The sequence below is a fragment of the Pelophylax lessonae genome, assembly GCF_965119305.1.
Source record: "Pelophylax lessonae genome assembly, chromosome: 7".
Lineage (NCBI taxonomy): Eukaryota > Metazoa > Chordata > Amphibia > Anura > Ranidae > Pelophylax > Pelophylax lessonae.
This window is the reverse complement of record NC_138774.1, coordinates 18905957-18930065: the sequence shown is the minus strand read 5'-3', so window position 1 is coordinate 18930065 and position 24109 is coordinate 18905957. Positions and strand designations below refer to the sequence as shown.

Genomic DNA, 24109 nt, shown 5'->3' with positions numbered 1-24109 from the left:
CTGATGCAAACGGCAGTGATGTACAACAACATGCAGAAACCAATTAGCCGTAATTAGCTTTCCCCAGCTGGATGCTGATTGGTTGCTTTGGGTTACTATGTAACTATCACGGTTTCCTGATCTACTATCAAAACTTTTATTTTTCATACAGGTGTATCTTAAAGGAAACCAGAGGAAATGTGTGGGCTTCCATTACTCACAACAAGATTGCAAAATGACGCATTCTGACTTTACACCAGCATACTGGCTGCATGCTTGTTGAAAATAAGTAACTCAGAAGTACTGAACAAAGCTGCGGCCAGGAAGGTAGCTTTTTCGGAAGGGCAAGCAATGGCAGTTTCTCAGTAATAGCAAATTTACAGCTGGCTCTCAAACAATAAAGCATGCCTACAAAAAGAAACAAATCTTTGTTTCTTCACCTTCTGACACCTTCTGATGATTTCCAATGATAAGTAGCAATCCAACAAATCATAAATCTTAGGCGTATATGTAAATATATATACACACAATGCATTTGACATTCAAAATCCCACCTAAGGGCAGCTTAAAATGCACCATCAAAAATAACAAAGAATAAATGCCAAATAAAAAGTTGACCAACCATGGGATTTCCTCAAGTGAACATTGAAGACCATTGCCTGCTGATCAAGCCTCCAAGAAAACGCACCAATCAGAATGCATCTTGCTTTTTTTGGGGGGGGGGGGGGGAGTAAACAAAGTTTCAAACAACACGTAGGTAGTAGAAGAGAAGGTTATTGGTCAGTCTACTCACCTCCGGAAGAGGCATCCCATTGATGATGAGGTCGGGTTGTGGTGGGCTCTGGTTGGTGAAGGTGTGATGGTAGACGTGATTGGACCCTGCGTTCCTGGTGTTCTGGTTTTCCACATTAAGGAAAGTGCTGTCCGTGCGGCGGCATCCAAGAGGAAGCGTCTGCTGGTGGTAGTCAAAATAATTTAGCGATGAGGTAAGGGAGGAGCAGCTCACCACATTCATCTTGTCTGTCTCCTCAACGTCGCGAGGCACCAGGCGGATGTCGTTCTTGCTGATCTTCTTCTTCTTGTTGGACTTCTTTTGGTGTCCGTAAGAATATTCGGCTATCCTGCAAGACAACATTAATAAGGTGCAAAGACGTGCACAGTTTATAAAGGCCCAACATAAAATCGACAACATCAACTACAACCAAACACCAATGTAAAAATAAAATAAAAAAAATAAATAAATAAAAAGCAGCAACACAAGAACATAGGGCAAAACAATAAAAAGTTTGATGCAACATGACATTCAATAAAAAATAAAAAAATAAAAATACAAAAAATGGATAACACAACTAATAAAGTGCAAAATTATGAAAAAATCACCAAAGAAAACCAACAACATAAACTGTAACACGCAGACTGATTAATGGACAGACTGAAGTTTATCGGAGATATCTTGGATATTTTCGAAACTCAACAGTCAACCAAGGAAAAAATAAATAAAAATTCTATGGGGAAGTGTGATATTTCAGAGTTATAAGTGCCTTTCTTCTTTCTCTTTACCACTAATTATGATGATTTGAAGTGAACCCATTATTTTCTACTTATTAATTGGAAGAACCAAGGGTTAATTGGTCTCTGAACAGTACAAAGCTACAAGAAATTCACTCTTAAATTTATTGACATGCAGTCTTGTTCAGGCAAAAAGTTATGACATTAGATGTTTGCATCTGTATTAATTATGATTTTTCTTCTGCATGGAGAACATCCTATTTCGCTTCCCACGTTGACTCCTTATATTATTCTGTGTTAATTGGCGTTTATTGTACACATTTAGAAAACTGCACGCTGGTTCTAATGAAGGGCTTATAACAGATAAAGGCAACCTTGAATTTCTAGAGTTTGAACCTAATGTTCCATTAGATGGATGATAACCTTTTTGCCGCATACCCCAATATTCATCTGTTTACAGAACATTCCATTTTGCTTACCACGTTGACTTCTTATACTATTTTTTTGGTAATTGGCATCTATTACACATTTAAAGTGCTTTTCCACTGCATGGAACCGAACGGTTTGGCTCGTTTTTGTGCTTTTCCACTGCTGGTACCGCATGGTAAGGTGTAGAAACGGTTCGGTACGGTACGGCGGCGCTTTTCCACTACATGGAACCGAAGGGTACGGCTCTCTAAAACAGTACCACCTCGATTGTGGTTCCAAGAGGTACCATACCGGTACCATATCCCACAATCCTTTGCATGCAGCTGACTGTCTGTCACTACTAGCCACTGATTGGTCAGAGAATCGTTGTAATCCCACCCACTTAGTTTAGTACTACTTTAGTGGAAAAGCAAACCATACCATACCGTTCCGAACCGTTCCAACACCGTACCATGCGGTACCATGCAGTGGAAAAGCAGGGCCAAGTAGAACCAAGCCGGTACTTGCAGTGGAAAAGTGCCATTAGACTCTAAACAAGGGTGTGTAACATAGAAAAGCAGCCTTCAACTCAAATTTGGCAAATGATTTTGAGTAGAGTGATACCCAGGGCTGTTTTTTTTAGCTGGAACTTGGTAGAACTCAGTTCCACCACCTTTGGCCCGGGCCCTCTGCTCCCTGCTCATCATTATCACTTGTAAACACAGAGGTCTGGCTTCCTGTGTTTTTCAAGTGCAGTACGGGGACAAAGGAGATGCCGGTGCCTTGGTTGCGAATGCCGACACCCCCACTGGATGATCGACCTGCAAGTGACAGAGGCGTGGTTGAGTTCCTGCACTTTTTTTCTAAGAAAAAAAACCCTGGTGATACCAACACTAAAGGTTTTGTGGTTTCTACCTTTTGCACCTGATCCCTCAAACTTCCTCTACATACAGATCTTTCCACCTTGACTTCTTATATTTTTTTGGTAATTCGTGTTTATCGTACATATTTAGAAACTTCATGCTGAAAAGCTTATGACAGACAAAGGCAACCTTCAACTCACTGTTTGAATTTGGCCAATAACCTGTGTAGAGTTAAAATAAAGCTCTGCATTGGATGGTTAATACGTTCTGCTCCCAATCCCTCAAATTTCAGCTGCACACATAAGATTCTATTTTAGTTCCAACATTGACTACTTATTTTATTCTACGTAGAGGGTCTTATACTAGACAAAGGAGACCTTTTACTCTTTGGTCAAATTTGGCCAATATCTTGTGCAGAGTTAAATAAATGTAGAGTTCTGCACTGGGTAGTTGATACATTTGCCCCAATCCCCCAATTTGTATCTGCATACAGAACATCCTATTTTGCTTACTATGTTGACACCTTATGTTATTCTATATGAAGGGGCTCATATTGGTTAAAGGCAACCTGGAGGCTGGGTTTACACTGCAGATGGATGTGGCTGACAGCAGGGGTCCAGTGTGTCCCTGTTCTCCATTTCAGGGACGAATCAGGCCCAAATTTTTGGCTGGATTCAGACCTGAAATGGAGCCAAAGACGCGCAGGACCTCTGTGAAATTCGCACCGCAGCCGCTCCAGAGATGTGTGAACTGGCTCCATTAGGAGCTGGTCACAATCTCCTGTAATGCAAATTGGATGCAGGGAAACCCGCATCCAATTCGCACTAGTGTGAACCAAGCCTTAACCTTTTGGTCAAATTTGGCCAGCCATCTGTGTAGAGTTGGTTGGTATGTTTTGCCTCCAATCCCTCAAATTCCAGCTGTACACATAAGATTCTATTTGGTATGTGGTTTACTAAAACTGTAGAGTGCAAATTTTGGTGCAGGTCTGCGTAGAAACCAATCAGCTTCTAGTTTTTTAGTCAAAGCTTAATTAAAAAGCTGAAGCTGTTTGGCTACTATTCACAGCTGTGCCGGATTTTGCACACTCCGATTTTGGTAAATCAACCCCACTGACTCCTTCTTTTATTCTATATAGAGGGGCTTATACCAGACACATGAAACCTTCTACTCGTTGGTCAAATTTGGCCAATATCTTGTGTAGCGTTAAATAAATGTTCTGCATTGGGTGGTTGGTACATTTTGCCCAATCCGCCAATTTGTATCTGCATACAGAACATTCTATTTTACTTCCCACGTTGACTCCTTATGTTATTTTATAATGAAGGGCTTTTATTAGATGAAGAAGACCTTCAACTCTTTAGTCAAATTTTACCACATTTTGCCCAATCCCCAAATTTTTATCTGCATACTGAACATCCTATTTTGCTTACCATGTTGACACCTTATGTCATTCTATATAAAGGGGCTCAGATCGGTTAAAGGCAACCTTGAGGCTGGGTTTACACTGCAGATGGATGTGGCTGACACCAGGGGTTCGGTGCCTCCCTGTTCTCCATTTAAGGGATGCATCAGGCCCAAATTTTCGGCTGGATTCAGACCTGAAATGGAGCCAAAGACACACAAGGACCTCTGCGCAATTCGCACCGCAGCTGTTCCAGAGATGTGTGAACCGGCTCCATTAAGAGCCAGTTACAATCTCCTGTTAATGCAAATTAGTCTATATAGAGGGGCTTATACCAGACAAATGAGACCTTCTACTCTTAAAATTTGGCCAATATCTTGTGTAGAGTTAAATAAATGTTCTGCATTGGGTGGTTGGTACATTTTGCCCAATCCCCCAATTTTTATCTGCATACAGAACATTCTATTTTACCTACCACGTTGACTCCTTATGTTATTTATATAATGAAGGGCTTATATCAGATAAAGGAGACCTTCAACTCTCTAGTCAACTTTAACCACATTTATTTGTAGAGCTAAACCAAAACTACATTGGGTGGTTGATATGTTTTGCCCATGATGCTCCAAATTTCATCTGCATACAGAATATCTTTTTTTGCCTCCCATGTTTACTCCTTATATTATTCTATATGAAGGGGCTTAAATCAGATAGAGGCAACCTTCAGCTCTTTGGTCAAATTTGGGCAAAAACCAAAGCTCTGCATTGAGTAGTTGCTGCATTTTCCTCCTCTAGTTTTGTAGAGGTAAACCGAATCTCTACATTGGGTGGTGGATATACTTTGCCTCCCAATATTTCATCTGCATACAGAACATCCTATTTTGCTTCCCATGCTGGCTCCTTATAATATTCTATATAAAGGGGCTTATATAGGATAAAGGCAACCATCAACTCTTTGGTCAAATTTGGGCAAAAACCAAAGCTCTGCATTGAGTAGTTGCTGCATTTTCCTCCTCTAGTTTTGTAGAGGTAAACCGAATCTCTACATTGGGTGGTGGATATACTTTGCCTCCCAATATTTCATCTGCATACAGAACATCCTATTTTGCTTCCCATGCCTGCTCCTTATAATATTCTATATAAAGGGGCTTATATAGGATAAAGGCAACCATCAACTCTTTGGTCAAATTTGGGCAAAAACCAAAGCTCTGCATTGAGTAGTTGTTGCATTTTCCTTCCTCTAGTTTTGTAGAGCTAAGCTAAAATTTCTACATTTGGTGGTTGATATACTTTGCCCCCAATATTTTATCTGCATACAGAACATCCTATTTTGCTTTCCATGCTGGCTCCTTATATATAAAGGGGCTTATATAGGATAAAGGCAATCATCATTTCTTTGGTCAAATTTGGCCAATAACTTTGTAGCAATAAACCAAAGTTCTGCGTTGAATGGTCGATGCATTTTGCCCACTAATTCCCCAAACTTCATCTGCACACAAATAATCTTATTTTACTCCCCACATTAACTTCTTATAATATTTTGTAATAAATGGTATTTATTGTACATGTATGGAAGCTGCATGTTGGCTCTATTGAAGGGCTTATAACGTACAAAGGCAACCTTCAACCCTTTGGTCAAATTTGGCAAGTATCTTGTACATAATTAAACCAATGCTCTGCTATGGTTGAATAATATGTTTTGCCCACAATCTGGTGCAGTGTAGCTCCCAGAATGCTGTGTGGCACAGGCTCGCTAATCTCTTTCATCCACCATAGATTGAATGGCCTACCATAAACATTTGTTCTTGTCAAATACCCAATTAGACCGTGTTTGAACTTGACTTGGTGGTTAGGGAGAAACAAAAACTGGCAGGCAGGCTTTTTAAGTAAAACCTATGGGTTCCTCTAATGCTTCTGGGCAGAGTTTCCAAAAAAAAAAAACCTTAAAGGATATCCAAACCCAACAACAAATATGTAACATATTGAAGATTACTAGTCCTCAGATGTGGTGGCTCCATGAGTTTTCTTTTTTCAGACTAAATAAATTGTTAGCAAGAACAGAAAATACCTGTTGATCTTGCCATAAATGCAAGTGTCCTTGTCCTGTGAGCTGAAAAGACAGAATAAATGGTTGGTAATTTCTGGTGAACTACTAGTCTCATCAATTTCACCATGTACTGGAGACAAACAATGGCAAGCATGTCTGAAGTCCAGTCTTTGAGACAACCATGGCTCTTTCTACAGACACCATGAGTAGGCGAGTGTAGACACAAAGGGATGGAAGGTGTGAAATAAAGGAAAAAAAAAAGCCTGAAGAAAGAAAACTAAATCAACCACCTCCTCTATGATGCAATATACTATATTTTTGTTTTTTAGGTTTAGATACACCTTGAAGGGGTTGTCCACTTGTAAAGGGGCCATCTTTTAATTTACAGGGCGTGGTGGCCACTCTCTACCAAACACAAGCCTGATGGATTACTAACATAGAAGCTTTTCTAGACAAATAAATCAGTAACCCTGTTTGTATTATTAAATGGACCTATTATATATATTTGCGCATACAGTGGGCTACTTGCAGGGTATGGTAGGACTGGGTATGGTAGGTCCAGAATATATATATATATATATATATATATATTTGCCCATACAGTGGGCTACTTGCAGGGTATGGTAGGGCTGGGTATGGTAGGTCCAGAATATATATATATATATATATATATATATATATATATATATATATATATATATTTGACTATACAGTGAGCCACTTGCAGGGTGTGGTAGGACCAATGTCTGGAATATATATATATATATATATATATATATATATATATGTAATATATATTTTTTATATATACAGTGGGCCACTTGAAGGGTGCGGCAGAACCAATGTCTAGATTATACATATATATAAATTTGTCTGTACAGTGGGCCACTTGCATGGGGTGGTAGGACCAATGTCTGGACTATAAATACATATATATATATATATATATATATATATATATATATATATATATATAAATTAGACGTTAGACATATGGGTGGCTACTTGAAGGGTGTGGCAGGTCCAATGTCTGGAATATATATATATATATTATTTTTTTATATACAGAGGGCCCCTTGAAGGGTGCGGTAGGACCAATGTCTGGAATATATATATATATATATATATATATATATACAGTGGGCCGTTTGAAGGGTGCGGTAGAGCCAATGGCTAGATTATACATATATATAAATTTGACTGTACAGTGGGCCACTTGCAGGGTGTGGTAGGACCAATGTCTGGAATATAAATAAATATATATATATATATATATATATCAATTGCGCATTAGCCATATGGTGGGCTACTTGAAAGGTGTGGCAGGTCCAATGTCTGGAATATATATATATATATATATATATATATATATTTTTTTTTTTTTTTTTTTTTTTTTTTTTAATATAAAGTGGGCCACTTAAAGGGTGCGGTAGGACCAATGTCTAGAATATATATATATATATACACAGTTGACTATACTGTGGGCCACTTGCACGGTGTGATAGGACCAATATCTCGTTATAACTGGTCCCAACTCTACAGCTTATTATCACCAAGTTGCAAACCCGAGCATTTATAGACTTCTGTCGACTTGCAGAACGAAGAGATTCAAAGCAACAGTTTAAGTATGACATGCTACTGAGCCATGATTGACAAGTGAAAATTAATCGATGACAGCTCGGTGTGGATCGAAAAATAGAGCCCGTTTGCCTTTTACACGTTTCGTCTTTAAGTAAAAACATCATGGCAGGTTATTGGGAGATTTAACAAAGAACGAGCTTGTCTCATCTGAGGCTTCTGCTTTTTTTATTTTTATTTTTTTTTTGCATTCATGTGTAATGAGTTACTTGAGAAGTAAACAAAAAAGCAAAATAAGTCTTAAAACACAAACTGCTTGCAAAGGGGAAGTAAAAAGATACGACATTCTGTACCAGTGGCGAGGAATAAGCTCCTATCTTAGAAAAGCCGTTTACTCATTCGTTTAATAAGATGCTGTACATCCAACATACTATACCATTACTCCAGATTAACTGCAGTGTAGCATCAGTACATTATACCCGTATTACACATCGGGGGCACATTGTGCTCTATTTGTAGGTGAAATCCAGCTTGTATATGGGGATGTGAGTGTTATATAATTGCTATTTATAAGTCTAAGGGGGGATTTTTTTATTCCTTTTATTCTTTTCTCTGCATATGCAGCGATGATTTCATACGTAAAAAGTAAAAATGAAAACAGATGCATTGCGCTTGAGATTAAACAGAATTGATCTCATTTACATGTATAATTAAGGACACATCATGTTTTTAATGCGGTAATGGCTTAACCCTCGCTCTGCTAGCTCCGTGGACTTGATGCTTCTTCTAAAGACTTATTTGTTGGTAACGTTTAAAAAAATATATAAGATACATTACAATGAAAGGGAAGGAGCACAACAGGTAACAGGTACGGGATTCAGGTAAAGATTATACTTGTAGGCTGATGGTTTTTACTGACAGATAGAGGGGGGTGCATTATATTTACTGACTAGTGCAGTTTTCTAAGGGTCATGAAGTCAAAAGGTGCATTTAGACAGGGAGGTAAAAAAAACAGATTGTTGCAAAGGTCTGGATTTACTGACATTTGTTTTACTGACAATTAGTAATCACAACACGTTTACTGACCTTTTTTTTTTTTTTTTTTCACATAAGGGGGAGTTGGTTGTTGAAGAATATAATTTGTGGGGCTGTCAGAGTTTGACTGACATGGTGTTTTCCTACTGATGGGTGGCACACTGGGCAACTGCAAAAAAGATCCATAGGGATCTCAAAGCAATTTTTATTCATTCCATTTCTATTGATTTACAAGATTCCCCCCCCACTTCCCCATTAGGCTCAGTCCCTACAGATGAGATAGGGTTAATCTGGCATCCTTAGAAAGGTTCCATAACGATTTTGAAGCTATTTTGTCAATTGTTTTACTATTGATCCATACCAAAGCTAAGATCCCCCCCCTTTGGCTCAATCCTTACAGGTACGTGGACATGGCATCCCTAGAATGGGTCCGTAAAGATGTCAAAGCTGTTTTTATTCATTCCATTTCTATTGATTAACACCAGAGTTAAGATCACCCCCCCCCCCCCACTAGGCTCAGTCCCTACAGATGAGATAGGGTTAATCTGGCATCCTTAGAAAGGTTCCATAACAATTTTGAAGCTATTTTGTCAATTGTTTTACTATTGATCTATACCAAAGCTAAGATCCCATCCCCCCCCCCTTTGGCTCAATCCTTACAGGTATACGTGGACATGGCATCCCTAGAATGGGTCCATACAGATAGCAAAGCTATTTTGTCAATCTTGTTTCTATTGATCCATACCAGAGCTAAGATCCCCCCCTCCTTTGGCTCAGTCCTTACAGGTACGTGGACATGGCATCCCTAGAATGGGTCCGTAAAGATTCCAAAGCTATTTTGTCAATTTTATTTCTATTGATCCATACCAGAGCTAAGATGCCCCCGTTAGGCTCACTCCCTACAAGTACGTGGACATGGCATCCCTAGAATGGGTCCGTAAAGATTTCTTTAGTCAATTTTATTTCTATTGATCCATACCAGAGCTAAGACGCCCCCATTAGGCTCAGTCCCTACGGGTAGGGAAGGGTTAATCTGGACACGGCAACCCTAGAATGGGTTCATAAGGATTTCAAAGTAATCTTCCTTGATCCTTTTATATTTATTCATAACCGAACCCTCTGTTAAGCCCAATCCTTGCAGTCAGGAAAGGGTTACTTCAGGCATGGAAACCCTAAAATGGGTCCTAAGCATCTTAAAAGCAATCCCCATCAATCCCATTATATTCATCTATACTGGGCCACACTGTTAAGCTCAGTCCCAAAATGGGTCCTAAGCATCTTAAAAGCAATCCCCATCAATCCCATTATATTCATCTATACTGGGCCACCCTGTTAAGCTCAGTCCTTACAGGCAGGGGAGGGTTTATTTGGAGGTGTCCACCCTAGAAAGGATCCAAATGATCTCAGATCCTATTAAATTCATCTATTACACATTGGTAAGCTCAGTGATTTTAGGCAGGGAATAGTTAACCAGACATGGCAACCCAAGAATGAATCCTTAAGGATCTCAAAGCCATTTTCATTGATCCCAATATGTTCATCTATAACTGAGCCCCCCTGTTAAACTTAACTCTTACACTCAAGCAAAGGTTAGTCAAGACATGGCAGCCCAAGAATAGGTCCATGAGGATCTTAAATCCACCTTCACCAATCCCATTATATTTATCTATCATGGAGACCCCCAGTTGAACGTACAACCAAGGAAAGATTAATCTGGACATAGCAAACCCTAGATTGAGTCCATAAGGATTCCTAAGCCATCTTCACAAATCCCTTTATGTTCATCTATAACTGAGCCCCCCGTTAAGCTCAATATTTACATCGAGAAGGATTAATCTGAACAAGGCACCCCAAGTATGGGTCCATAAGGATCTTGAAGCCTTCTTTATTGATCCCATTATATTTACCTAGCATGGAGACCATTGGATAAATTTATAGCAAAGAAAGGGTTGACTTAGACATGGCAACCCTAGATTGGGTCCATAAGGATCTCAAACCCATTTTCACCAATCCCATTATGTTTATCTATAACTGAGCACCCCCCCCCCCCCTTCCCCATTAAGCTCAATGTTTACACTCAAGGAAGGATTAATCTGAGCATGTCAATCAAAGAATGGGTCCATAAGGATCTTAAAGCCATCTTCATTGATCCCATTATATTTATCTATCATGGATCCCCAGTTAAACTGAGTCCTTACAGCTAAGGAGGGGTTCATCTGGACATGGCCACCCTAAAATGGGTTCATAAGGCTCTTAAAGCCATCTTCATTGATCCCAATATATTTATGTATCATAGAGACCCCCAGTTAAACTGAGTTCTTACAGCTTAGGAAGAGGTAATTTGGACATGGCCACCCTAGAATGGGTTCATAAGGATCTTAAAGCCATCTTCATCGATCCCAATATATTTATCTATCATGGTCCAACAGTTAAACTGAGTCCTTACAGCTGAGGGGTTAATTTGGAAATGGCCACCCTGGAATGGGTTTATAAGGATCCTAAAGCCATCTTCTTCAATCCCATTATATTTATCTATCATGGACCCCCAAGTTAAACTGAATCCTTACAGCTGCGGGGTTAATCTGGACATGGCCACCCTAGAATGGGTTCATAAGGATCCTAAAGCTATCTTCATCAATCCCAATATATTTATCTATCATGGACCCCCAGGTAAACTGAGTTCTTACAGCTAAGAAGGGGTTAATCTGGACATGGTCACCCTAGAATGGGCTCATAAGGATCATAAAGCCATCGTCCTCTAACCCATTATATTTATCTATCATGGACCCCCAAGTTAAACTGAGTCCTTACAGCTAAGGAGGGGTTCATCTGGAAATGGCCACCCTAGAATGGGTTCATAAGGATCTTAAAGCCATCTTCATCGATCCCAATATGTTTATCTATCATGGACCCCCAGTTAAGCTGAGTCCTTACAGCTAAAGAGGGGTCAATCTGGACATGGGCACCCTAGAATGGGTTCATAAGGATCTTAAAGCCATCTTCATTGATCCCAATACATTTATCTATAAGTGAGCCCCCTGTTAAGCTCAATGATTACAGCAGGGGAAAGGTTCATCTGGACATGGAAACCTTAGATTGGGTTCATAAGGATCTCAAAGCTCTCTTTATTGATCCCCTTATATCACATCTAACAGCCCCCCCCCCCCCCCCCTACATTAGGCTCAGTGCTTGCTGCCAGGGAAGGGTTAACCTGGATGTGACATTTCTCCTGCGGAACGCCACTGCCGAAATACTGACCTAAGTGACGGTAATAAATGGGGACCATGATCTGCAATTGGAAATGTCACATAAAACTAAAAAATACGGCTTGGATTTATATTTTAGTCTCAATGACATTTCCATCATGACAGAAAATAAAAAGCCACAAAATCAAATCTCCAGGCTGGAACCTCAGACGCAAAAAAAGTCATCGAGCTTCTTAGCCGTAGAGCAAGGAAAAAAAAAAAAAAAGATGGGTGGTGGTGGTGGTGAATTTAATTCTACCTGCCCATCAACTGCTTTTTTTTTTTACATATTCTCCTTCCGCTTGAATAATTTTGAATATTTTGTATCACAGGAGAAAGGAGAAGGCTAGCTTTCACATTGCAGAGCTGAGTGCGAAGCCACCCATGCATGCGGTGTACATTGCCACTTCCATACGGCTGCCAGTCGGGCATAAGAAAAACACAGCGATGCCCCCCCTGTGCCCAGGGGTTCTCGGCGCTGACAGATCGAAGCTCTCTCTCTCTGCACCAGTGACACAATACATCAGCAGCGGGGTCTGCAGTGTGCAGACGGGGGGCAGATGCCTGCGCCAGCGTGGGGTGACTTATTCCATAGCCATCCGCCTGGACTCCCTTTACATCTCATAGGATGCAACTGGACACATTTATTGCAATCAATGAATCAGTTAATTCATACCTAGAAAAGGACCAGACAATACCCCCCTTCCATGATGCATCCGTGCAAAATAAACACATTTGGGGGGGGGGGGGGGGTAAAAAAAATCACTATTAACCCTTGCATGTCTAATGCAACAGCCTTAATGGACATTTTCTTGAAAGATCGCCCATCCTATTGTATTAAGCCTGCATTTTTCGACTATGGCAGCTGCAATGATGAACCCTTTAGGTGGGGTTAACTGATTCCTCCAAAATCCCCCCCCCCCCCCAAAAAAAAAAAAGCACAGACCTGGAATAAGTGCTACTTAACCTTTACATGTCTGCTTCTGGCTAGGTAATTGGCTGACACAGTTCCAAGCATCAAGTACTAGATACAAGGTCTAAGGCACAAAATTGAGATGGTTAATGGTGGACTACAAGAAGCGGCAACCCCTTAGAGTGCCGTAGGGTCCCTATGGATGAAATATATTAGTAAAAACAGATCGCATGCAGCAAACAGTGGTACTCCAGCTATGGTAGAACTACAAGTCCCCGCTGTCCCAGCGTGCAAGTGATGCTGGAATAAATTGGTAGTTCGTCAATGGTTGGCAGCGCAGTTGGGGTGCTGCAGCTTTCAAAATAGGCATTGCAATGTATTTATCAGACTCATCCATACGTGTTTTTATTTGAACGGCTGAGCCTCGTTTGCACGATACTGCAAAAAACATGCTGGGACTTGTAGTACCATAACAGCTTGGGGGGGGGGGGGGGGGGGGAGATGAAGCACTCAACAACACAGTCTAAAAATCCAGAATCTAGTGATGTGGTCATGCAAAAATTGCTGGCAGCACGATGTTACCTTGTTGGTGCAATTCTAAAAAAATAAAATAAAATAAAAAAAAAACAAAAAAGAATATAAATTGAGCAGATGTGCTTTTTTGTCAAGGCATACGATGCTTTTTTTTTTTTTTTTTTGTGCTCTTCACACCTTGGAAGAGCTGAGTGTGATGAATATAAGAGGAGGCAGCATCAATGTAGCGGTAACAAGATTATAACTGTATAAAACACTGCAGCTTGGCTACAGGGCAACCTCATTGATATTCATGCAGGGTTAGCATTTGTCAAGCAAAGTTTTTTTTTTTTTTTTTTTTTTTTTTTTTGTGCGGACAATGGTGCAAAAAAAATACTTGCCATGTACACAAAGCCGCACAAAATCAAAAAAAAAATTAAAAAAATGGGTTTGTGATGTAAACATCTTGCAGCCTGCAACAAATATGTTTTCATTATGCAGAGCCGCTGCACTTGCAATTTGTTACTGATATAAGTAAGTGCTTGCAAATCTCACATAAGCTGATAAGAAGGGTGAATCAATAATTAATCTAGTCCTAAACTGCTTTTTTTTTTTTTTTTATTCCACCATTTTTATGCTTTTTCGGTTACAGGAGCCTTTGCAGAAGAAGAAGAAGAAGACAGCGCTAAGAGAAAAGGGCTGAATTGAATGTAATCACCTCTACAGGCATGCATTGAAATGTAAAAATCATTATGTTTGCATTTAATTCTTTCAAATTCCAACTGAGATTCAAGTCCAGTCTATCTACTTAGCTGGAACTGAAGATTTGCTTTCCTTGGACATACAGTGCCACCTAGTGGCTGAAAATAGATAATGCATTTTTTTATTTTTTATTTTCCTGTAACCACCTTGGCTTGAGTTAATGCTGGCTATACATTGACATGAATGTGTTGCTGCAGACTGTAGACAACTGCAATTTCTTTTTTCAGAGCTGAGACTATGACGGTTACTAGTGTGCTTATTATATGTTAAACTCTTGCCCTTTAAAAAAAAGAAAAATATATAATAATTCTTTTTTTTTTTTTTTTAAGTTCTGTGCCAGCCGTTAACTTTTACAGTGCCAGAGGCGGGATTAAAGACAGCTGATTACGTAGACTTCAGCGCCCACCTATCCGTAACCAGTAAAAAATTACTGCAAGACAACGGAATGATTTCTTAAAGAGCTTGCTGTCTACAGCAGGTGGAATCCTACAAGGATGATTGTAAGAAAGGAAAAACAACATTGGGGTAGATTTACTAAAGCTGGTGCACTCAGAATCTGGTGCAGCTGTGCATGGTAGCCAATCAGATTCTAACCTCAGCTTGTTCAATTAAGCTTTGGCAATAAAACCTGGAAGCTGATTGGTTTCTATGCAGAATTGAGCCTGGTTTTGCGCTCTCCAGTTTTAGTAAATAAACCCCATTGGGGTAGATTTACTAAAGCTGGTGCACCCAGAATCTGGTGCAGCTGTGCATGCTAGCCAATCAGATTCTAACCTCAGCTTGTACAGTTAAGCTTTGGCAACAAAACCTGGAAGCTGATTGGTTTCTATGCAGAATTGAGCCTGGTTTTGCGCTCTCCAGTTTTAGTAAATAAACCCCATTGGGGTAGATTTACTAAAGCTGGTGCACTCAGAATCTGGTGCAGCTGTGCATGGTAGCCAATCAGATTCTAACCTCGGCTTGTTCAATTAAGCTTTGGCAACAAAACCTGGAAGCTGATTGGTTTATATGCAGAATTAAGCCTGGTTTTGCGCTCTCCAGCTTTAGTAAATAAACCCCATTGGGGTAGATTTACTAAAGCTGGTGCACTCAGAATCTGGTGCAGCTGTGCATGGCAGCCAATCAGATTCTAACCTCAGCTTGTTCAATTAAGCTTTGGCAATAAAACCTGGAAGTTGATTGGTTTCTATGCAGAATTGAACCTGGTTTTGCGCTCTCCAGCTTTAGTAAATAAACCCCATTGGGGTAGATTTACTAAAGCTGGTGCACTCAGAATCTGGTGCAGCTGTGCATGGTAGCCAATCAGATTCTAACCTCAGCTTGTTCAATTAAGCTTTGGCAATAAAACCTGGAAGCTGATTGGTTTCTATGCAAAAATGAGCCTGGTTTTGCGCTCTCCAGCTTTAGTAAATAAACACCATTGTGTCTCTTTTCGTAGAAGGGCTGTTGTAGTTGCTACACGCTATTAATAAAACAACGCCTGTGGCTGTAACATCCATATTATACATGTATATTGAATACTGTAGTGCCCAGATAGGTCATAAACACATCAATGAACCCCCTTACCTGCAGTTGTAGGTTCTGATTTCCTTGTTGTCCCTCTTGCATTTGACAGCCACAAAGATCATAGTGACAAAAAGGATGGCAGCGATAGATCCCAAGGCAATGATAAAAATCAGAGACAGATTAACAGATCCTATAGATTCCTGAGCATCCAGGGCCGGGGATAGGTAGATCAGAATCAAAGCAGAGGCTGAGAGAGAAGGCTTCCCATGATCCTGTGCTGCCACAATCAGTTCATAAGTTGTCTTGGAGTTTTCCCCAAAAGTCCTGGTGGTCCTAATCTCCCCATTGATCTGGTCGATCTCGAAGAAGCCCCTGTCCCCTTCTGTAATCTCATAGGACAACCTGCCATTCTCCCCTTCGTCATAGTCTTCAGCCTTAACCACAGTCACTAGGTAGCCTACCCCTGCATTTCTGGGGATGTAGACCTCAGAGGTGCCATTGACTAAAGGTGGAGCGGAAATCACAGGGGTATTGTCATTGACATCCACCACAATTACCCTAACGGTGACGTTACTCTGCAGCGGTGGAGTACCACCATCCTTGGCCGAAATCTTAAATTCAAAAGCCTTGGTTTGCTCATGGTTGAAGGATCTGAGGGCATAGATATCTCCCGTGGTTGGGTTGATAGAAACATAGGTGAAAACTGGCATGTCCCTCACTTGAGATGGCACCAGTTGATAAGACACACTGCCATTTAATCCCAAATCAGGGTCCCTGGCTGAGACAGAGAGTAAGTAAGCCCCTGGGGTGTTATTTTCAGAGACAATGACCTGGTAAAAGGTTTTGGAGAAATGGGGATGGTTGTCATTCTCATCAGTGATTCTCACAGTGAAGGACTTGGTGGACTGGAGTGATGGGTTGCCACTGTCTTTGGCCTGGATAGTCAAATTGTACTGGTCCCTCTGCTCCCTGTCCAACCTCCCATCTACCAAAATGGTGGAGAAGCTCTCATATTCCTGAAGCCTGAAGGGGACGTTGCCTAGGAGTTTGCAGACCACCCTACCATTGATACCTGAGTCCCTATCTGAGACCCTCACTAAAGCTATGACATAACCAGTTGGGGCATTCTCACTTACTTCTACCACCTCACTGTTGACAGAGAGCAAGTTGATAACAGGGACATTGTCATTCACATCCAATACATTCACAGTCACTTTACAATGGGCAGGGATGGAGTTGGGTCCCAAATCCTTGGCCTGGACATCAATCTCGTACACATGCCCTTCTTCATAGTCTATAGCCCCACTGACTGTAATGACACCAGTTTTGGGATCTATCTTAAAGAGCTCCCTAGTTTTGTCAGACACATAGCTGTTAAAGGAATACACAATCTCACCATTGGTACCCTCATCTGGATCAGTAGCATTAAGGTCAATGACCAAGGCATTTAAAGGGGAGTTCTCTGGGACATTGACAGTATAGGCAGGCTCCTCGAAAACAGGGTTGTTATCATTTGAGTCTATCACTTTGATGTTTAACTCCACAGTCCCAAAATTGGAGGGGTCCCCACCGTCCAGGGCAGTGATGATGTAATTGTAATGAGACTGGGTCTCTCTGTCCAGGTTTTTCTCCACCACCAATTCAGCAAACCGTGAGCCATCTCCTCTGGTCTTGATCTCCAAGCCAAACAGGTCATTGGGTGTGATTTCATAGGTCTGGACCCCAAAGTTGCCAGAATCTGGATCGTAGGCGCTCTCCAGGGGAATCCTGGTGCCAGGGCTGGCCGTTTCCGAAATTTCCAGGTCGATCTGGTCGGTGGGGAAACTGGGCGCGTTGTCGTTGAGGTCTTTAATCTCTATTTTAATGACACAAATTTCCATGGAGTTGGACATGACCTCCAGCGAGATGACACATTTGGGCATCTGCCTGCACAACATGTCCCTGTCAATCTTCTGCTTGGTGACCAGCAACCCTGATGCATTGATGTCCACCAGGTGAGGGGCAGAATTGGAAACCACTCTGAAGGCAGGCTGCCTGGGGTCTAGCACAAAACCAGCATCCTTGGCATCCCTGGCCACATTGGCTATCTGGGTGCCAGCTCTCTGCTCCTCATCCACCGTGTATTTCAAGTTGATCAGAGCCAGGGTTCGGCTCCAGGACATGACCAGCAACAGCAGAATGTGCAATACATCCATGTCTTTCCTGATCCAAAGCCACATAGTCCCTGCTCCCTGGCTGGAGAGCTGGAGGCTGGATTTAGAAGGTAATTAATCTCAGGCAGCAGAATGAAAAGGGATGAAGAGGAGAGACAGAAATCAGCAAAAACCATGTAGGTAACTCACTGTGACCCTTTTTTTTTTTGGTTTGGGGGGTAAAGCCTCTCTCAAGCAGTTCCTCTGCAACTTGGCTTGCTTCTTCCAGCGCAGCTGGCCCCTGTGGGGCTCAAGGCAAAGGGAGGCAAAAAAAGAAGTGCCCAGAGCAGCCTGGGGACCCCCGGGCACCTGCCCTGCATGCACAATGTCTCATGGAAACGATGCGATCACACAGCAGATCTCTTTAACCGCGTCCTCATGGCTTGCAATCAGTTCTGGTCTTCATGGGAGCTGCATTGGGGTGGACAGGTCTTATGGAGCATGACACAAAGTCCCCAAAAAATACAAAAAAATAAAAAATAAATAAAAATAAATAAAATAAAAAACAAATTCCTTTTTGTTTGTTTGTTTTTGTTTTTTACACCCTCTGATCCATTGACATTCAGCTTCCAGAAATTAACAATGTAACCAGTCTCAGCAGCCTTCATTCATGGTGCAATGCTCAGAGATTTCCCCCCTTCTCTCTCGCAAAAGAATAAAAGAAAAGCCAAGTAGCCACCTTGCAGGGAAGACAAAGTGAGACTGGCACTTGGATGGGGGGGTAGCAGGTGGGATGCAATGGCAGTCCAACGGTGCAGCTGATACAATCCGTTAGGGATGCAGTAGTGGAGAGGGGGAGAATAAAAGGGAGCAATCAGTAAGTCCTCTCCAAACAGGCTGACTGGGATTCCATTAACAATCCTCTTTTTATTTTTTTAATTTGCAGAAAATTGCTATGCAGGAAAAAAAAAATGATAAAGATCCAAATGGGTTGTTTTAGGATCCTTGTGTCCTCTGCTGCAGCCTCTGCATCTCATAGAGTTCCTTGTGCATTGCAAAGATCCATAGACAGAGCTGAGTGCTGTGCCTGGGCTCTCCTCCTCTCTGCTGTATATAATGTGGATGGAGCTCCGAGATGAGTCTTCGCTTTGCTGCTGCTAACAACTAGTGCCAGTGCAGTCTGCGAACAGAGAGAGGAGAGAGAGGAGAGGGAGGGGGGGAGAGGAGCGCTCACATACTCCATGCAACCAGCCTATCACAGGGTGCCCGGGGGGAGTGGGGCGGTGGGGCTTCTGATTGGGGCTGGGCAGCTTCAAATTTCCAAAAGGGGGAGTAAAACTTCCTCAGTCAGCACAGCGGCTGCGAGAGGGAGATGTCCGTGGTGCTGAGTCTGTCCGGGGATGGAGGATTGCTGGAGGGATGGTTTCTGCATGGCTTAGACTGGGATCTCCGCAACTACTACTTCTACTACTACTACTTCATCATCTCTCAGCCATCTCACCTGCAATCATCTTTCATTTACTCCTCTGAAACCCTTTCATCTAAAGACCCTTCCTCTGTAACCCTTACACCTGCAGACCCTTACACCTGCAGACCCTTCCTCTGAAAACCTTAAACCTGCAGACCATTCCTCTTTAACCCTTACACCTGTAGACCCTTCCTCTGAGACCCTTCCTCTGCAACCCTTACATCTACAGACCTTTCCTCTGTAATCCTTAAACCTGCAGCCCTTTCCTCTGTAACCCTTACACCTGCAGACCCTTCCTCTGTAACCCTTACACCTGCAGACCCTTCCTCTGTAACCCTTACACCTGCAGACCCTTCCTCTGTAACCCTTACACCTGCAGACCCTTCCTCTGAAACGCTTACACCTGCAGACCCTTCCTCTGTAACCCTTACACCTGCAGACCCTTCATCTGAAACGCTTACACCTGCAGACCCTTCCTCTGTAACCCTTACACCTGCAGACCCTTCCTCTGAGACCCTTCCTCAGAAACTCTTACACCTGGAGACCATTCTTCTGAAACCCTTACACCTGCAGACTCTTCCTCTGTAACCCTTACACCTACAGACCCTTGCTCTGTAACCCTTAAATCTGCAGCCCCTTCCTCTGAAACCCTTACACCTACAGAGCCTTCCTCTGAAACCCTTAAACCTGCAGACCCTTACAACTACAGACCCTTCCTCTGAAACCCTTAAACCTGCAGACCCTTACACCTACAGGCCCTTCCTCTGTAACCCTTAAATATACAGCCCCTTCCTTTGTAACCCTTACACCTGCAGACCCTTCCTCTGAAACCCTTACACCTGCAGACTCTTCCTCTGTAACCCTTACACCTGCAGACTCTTCCTCTTTAACCCTTACACATGCAGACCCTTGCTCTGAGACCCTTCCTCAGAAACTCTTACACCTGCAGACCCTTCTTCTGAAACCCTTACACCTGCAGACTCTTCCTCTGTAACCCTTACAACGGCAGACCCTTCCTCTGAGACCCTTCCTCTCTAACCCTTACATCTGCAGACCCTTCCTCTGTAATCCTTAAACCTTCAGACCCTTCCTCAGAAACTCTTATGCCTGCAGATCCTTTCTCTGTAACCCTTACACCCACAGACCCTTCCTCTGTAACCTTTACACATGCAGACCCTTCCTCTGAGACCCTTCCTCAGAAACTCTTACACCTGCAGACCCTTCATCTGAAACACCTGCAGACCCTTCATCTGTAACCCTTACACCCACAGACCCTTCCTCTGTAACCCTTACACACGCAGACCCTTCCTGTGAGACCCTTCCTCAGAAACTCTTAGATCTGCAGACCCTTCTTTTGAAACCCTTACACCTGCAGACCCTTCCTCTGTAACCCATACACCTGCAGACTCTTCCCCTGAAACCCTTAAACTTGCAGACCCTTCCTTTGAAACTCTTAAACTTGCAGACCCTTCCTTTGAGAACCTTCTACCTGCAGACCCTTCCTCTGTAATCCTTACACCTGCAGACCCTTCCTTTGTAACACTTAAACCGTCAGACCCTTCCTCTGAATCCCTTAAACCTGCAGAGCCATCCTCAGAAACCCTTAAATAAGCAGATCCTTCCTTTAACCCTTAAACCTGCAGACCCCTCATTGGAAACCATTAATACAAACCTTTTTTTCAGATCTCTGCATTTTGTGGTCTCTTCTCTTTTCTCGCCAGAAAACCTTAAACCTGCAGAGCCTTCCTCAGAAACCCTTAAGGCTAGACACTTCTTTTTTCCCCAGATCTTTTCATGTTATCGACCTCCAGCTTTAATCCTTAGAAGCCCCCTAACCTGCAGATCTTCCTCTGGAACCCTTAAACCTGCAGCCCCTTCCTCAGAAACCATTAAACTTGCAGACCTTTTTTTCCAGCTCTCTGCATGGTGTGGTCCCTTATCTTTGCTCCTTAGAAGCCCTTAAACTTGCAGAGCCTTCTTCAGAAACACCTAAACCTACAGACCGTTCTTTTTTAGATCTTTTCATGTGGTCTCCTGAATTTGCTGCTTAGAAGCCCCTAAAACTGCAGAAACTTCTTCAGAAACTCTTAAACCCGTAGACCCTTCTTTTTTTCCCCAGACCTCTTCATGTTGTGGTCTCTTAGATTTGCTCCTTAGAAACCCTTTAACCTGCAGGCCCTTCCTCAGAATCCCTTAACTCCACAGACCCTTTCTTAGAATCCCTTTACCTGCAACCTTCTTTTTACCCCAGTCCTCTGCATTCTTCGGCCCCATAGCTTTGCTTCTCAGAACCTGCCTTAGATTTTCCCGTTAGAATCCATTAAACCTGTTTTTTCCCCAGACCCCTGCATTCTTTGGCCCTTTAGCTTTGCTTCTTATAAACCTCTACACCTGCAGATCCTTCCTCAGAAACCCTTAAACCTGGAACCTCTTCTTTTTTTTTTTACTTTACCTTACCTTTACCTTAGCTTTGTTCCTTAGAAATCCTTAAACCGACAGACCTTTATTTTTTTCGTTCAGACCCCTGCATTCTTTGGCCCCTTCGTTTTGCTCTTTAGACCCATAAACCTGCTGGCCCTTTACTCAGAAACTCCTAAACCTGGAATCTCTTCTTTTTTTCCTTTAGACCCCTGCATTCTTTGGCCCCTTAGTTTTGCTCTTTAGACCCTTAAACCTGCTGACCCTTCACTCAAAAACTCCTAAACCTGGAACCATTTCTTTTTTTACTCAGACCCCTGCATTCTTTTATTTTTTGTTCTCCAAACCCCTGCATGCCTTAGATTTGTTCCTTAGAAACCCTCACACCCGCAACCTCTTCTCTGTTTCCCCTGACCCCTTGCATGCTTTGACCCCTTCTTAGAAAACCCTTAACCTGCAACCTCCCTTTTTCTTCTTCTCCAGAACACTGAATGGGTTGGCCCCTTAACTTTGCTCCTCAAAAACCTTGGAGCTTAAAGACCCTTTTTTTGTCCCCAAGAATCCTTTTTGCTTTGGTCCTTTGACATTGCTCCTCAGAAACCCTTGACCCTGAAGACTCTTCCTTCCCCAGAACCCAACAAGTAACCCCTTAGCTTTTAAACCTATGGACCCTCAACCCTACAGAACCATACCCTTGCTCCTACACACCACCCTTTGCACGTTCCTTGCTTTTTAGCAATCCAGATCCTCCTATTTGTGACCCTCATGGCTTGTCACTTTCTGAAAACCTTGACCCCGCTTTTCTTATCTTTGCACCTGCAGAGCATCTTTGTCTTTTATGTGCCAAGGCCACTTTCTTTGTGACCTCATAGCATTTCTATCCTGGAAACCACTGCTTTTCAGTGGTTCTTTGTGACCTCATAGCATTTCTATCCTGGAAGCCACTGATTTTCAGTGGTTCTTTGTGACCTCATAGCATTTCTATCCTGGTAACCACTGACCAACCATTTTACTATTCTGCTCTGAAACTCGTCTTGCATCAATCTACTTCAAGCCTTGACACCCTATTTTCCTTATCTATGTGCAGAAGTCCTTTTGATCTGCTCTCCTTTGCAACTCCATTTCCCAAGATGGTCACTCCGAAGCCCCTTTGAACCTGAAGTTGTCTGTCTTTCCTCATCAAGATGCCATCCCCTGCCCTACAGAGCCTTTGAAACCTGTGCATCCTTGTCTTTACTCCGTCAGGCCTCCTTGCTGACCAGGCCTGCATTGCCCTCTTTTATGTCAGTAACAAGGCTCACCCTGGTAGTGAGATACTTATATCCCCAAGCATGCATAATGTTCATATAGCACCTCGGCTTACAAGCTGGGCTTTCCAATCCATGCATGAAGAGAAGAGATAGCACATTTCATGTGTGCCTGCCTGGCTTTCAGCTGAGCTGAGCATAAAAACCCTGACAATTCACAAGCTTTTGCTGCAGGTACAGGCATACCCCCTCCACGATCAATAGCTTTGCCTCTTTTCTTCTTTCTTTTATATCAATCATTTTCCTATTTCAATGCATGTTTACCATTTGCTCTTTGATTTGCAATCACATGTCCTCGAATTAAAAAAAAAAGAAGAAAAGGACTTGAATAAATAAAAAAAAAGAAAAGGTTTCATTCTAAAACATAATTGTCCTATTGAGCAACTGTACAACTTGATCTCCAAGTCATTTTAGAGGCTGGCCTATGGCACAGGGAGCCGAAAACAGGTTTTGAATCGATGCAAATGTATTGTGTGTAACACAATCTCCAAGGCAATTGGGGAAATAAAGAAGGTTTTGGCGTGGAAATAAATTGCTTGGATATAAACACTACATTGCAAATGTCCAACTGCTGATCTGCAAGTCATTTTAGGTGGTGTGCATGGAGGGGGGTGTAAAAGGTGTCCTTTTGCATGAGCTGCTAAAGTGACAGGAGCACCGCCACTTAATGCAGGTCACAATCTACTAATAACGCTCTTTATATAGTGAGCATGCAGCTATCCATCACTGCAAAAATGGAGTTTGTGTGTGAATGAGGCAAGCAAGCAGCAAGCTGGGAGAAGGAGAGAGAGAGACTGGTTGTACCTGTTAAGGTTTGTGTTACACAAGCAATCTCCAGTTACATTGCATTCATAAGAGCACTGAAAAGCACTGTCACCGCCGGCCTGCATTAACCCCTTCCGGGGCTCCAGCACCCATCCCTAGCCATTGGAATAATCAGCCTTCCAACCTAGTAAATTCCCCATCTAGTCTGCAAGCATCTCCTGCCCTGACATCTCTAAACCAGTAATAAAAGAACACTTTC

The 24109-nt window shown here is 42.3% G+C and overlaps 1 protein-coding gene across 3 annotated transcripts in view; it reads right to left on the bottom strand.

Annotated features, from left to right (window-relative positions):
- PCDH19 (protocadherin 19) overlaps positions 1–18435 on the bottom strand; it is a 282964-nt gene extending 264529 nt beyond the window's left edge. For 2 of the 3 annotated variants that reach the window (XM_082263851.1, XM_082263852.1), the window contains exons 1-3: positions 15821–18435; positions 13562–13576; positions 773–1100 (exon numbers count right to left, since the gene is read on the bottom strand). In XM_082263851.1, the coding sequence (XP_082119977.1) occupies positions 773–1100; positions 13562–13576; positions 15821–17979 (2502 nt within the window). In that variant the 5' untranslated portion in view covers positions 17980–18435. The remainder of the gene's footprint in view (positions 1–772; positions 1101–13561; positions 13577–15820) is intronic. The other variant, XM_082263853.1, reaches the window with a different exon arrangement.
- Between the last annotated feature and the right edge of the window lie 5674 nt (positions 18436–24109).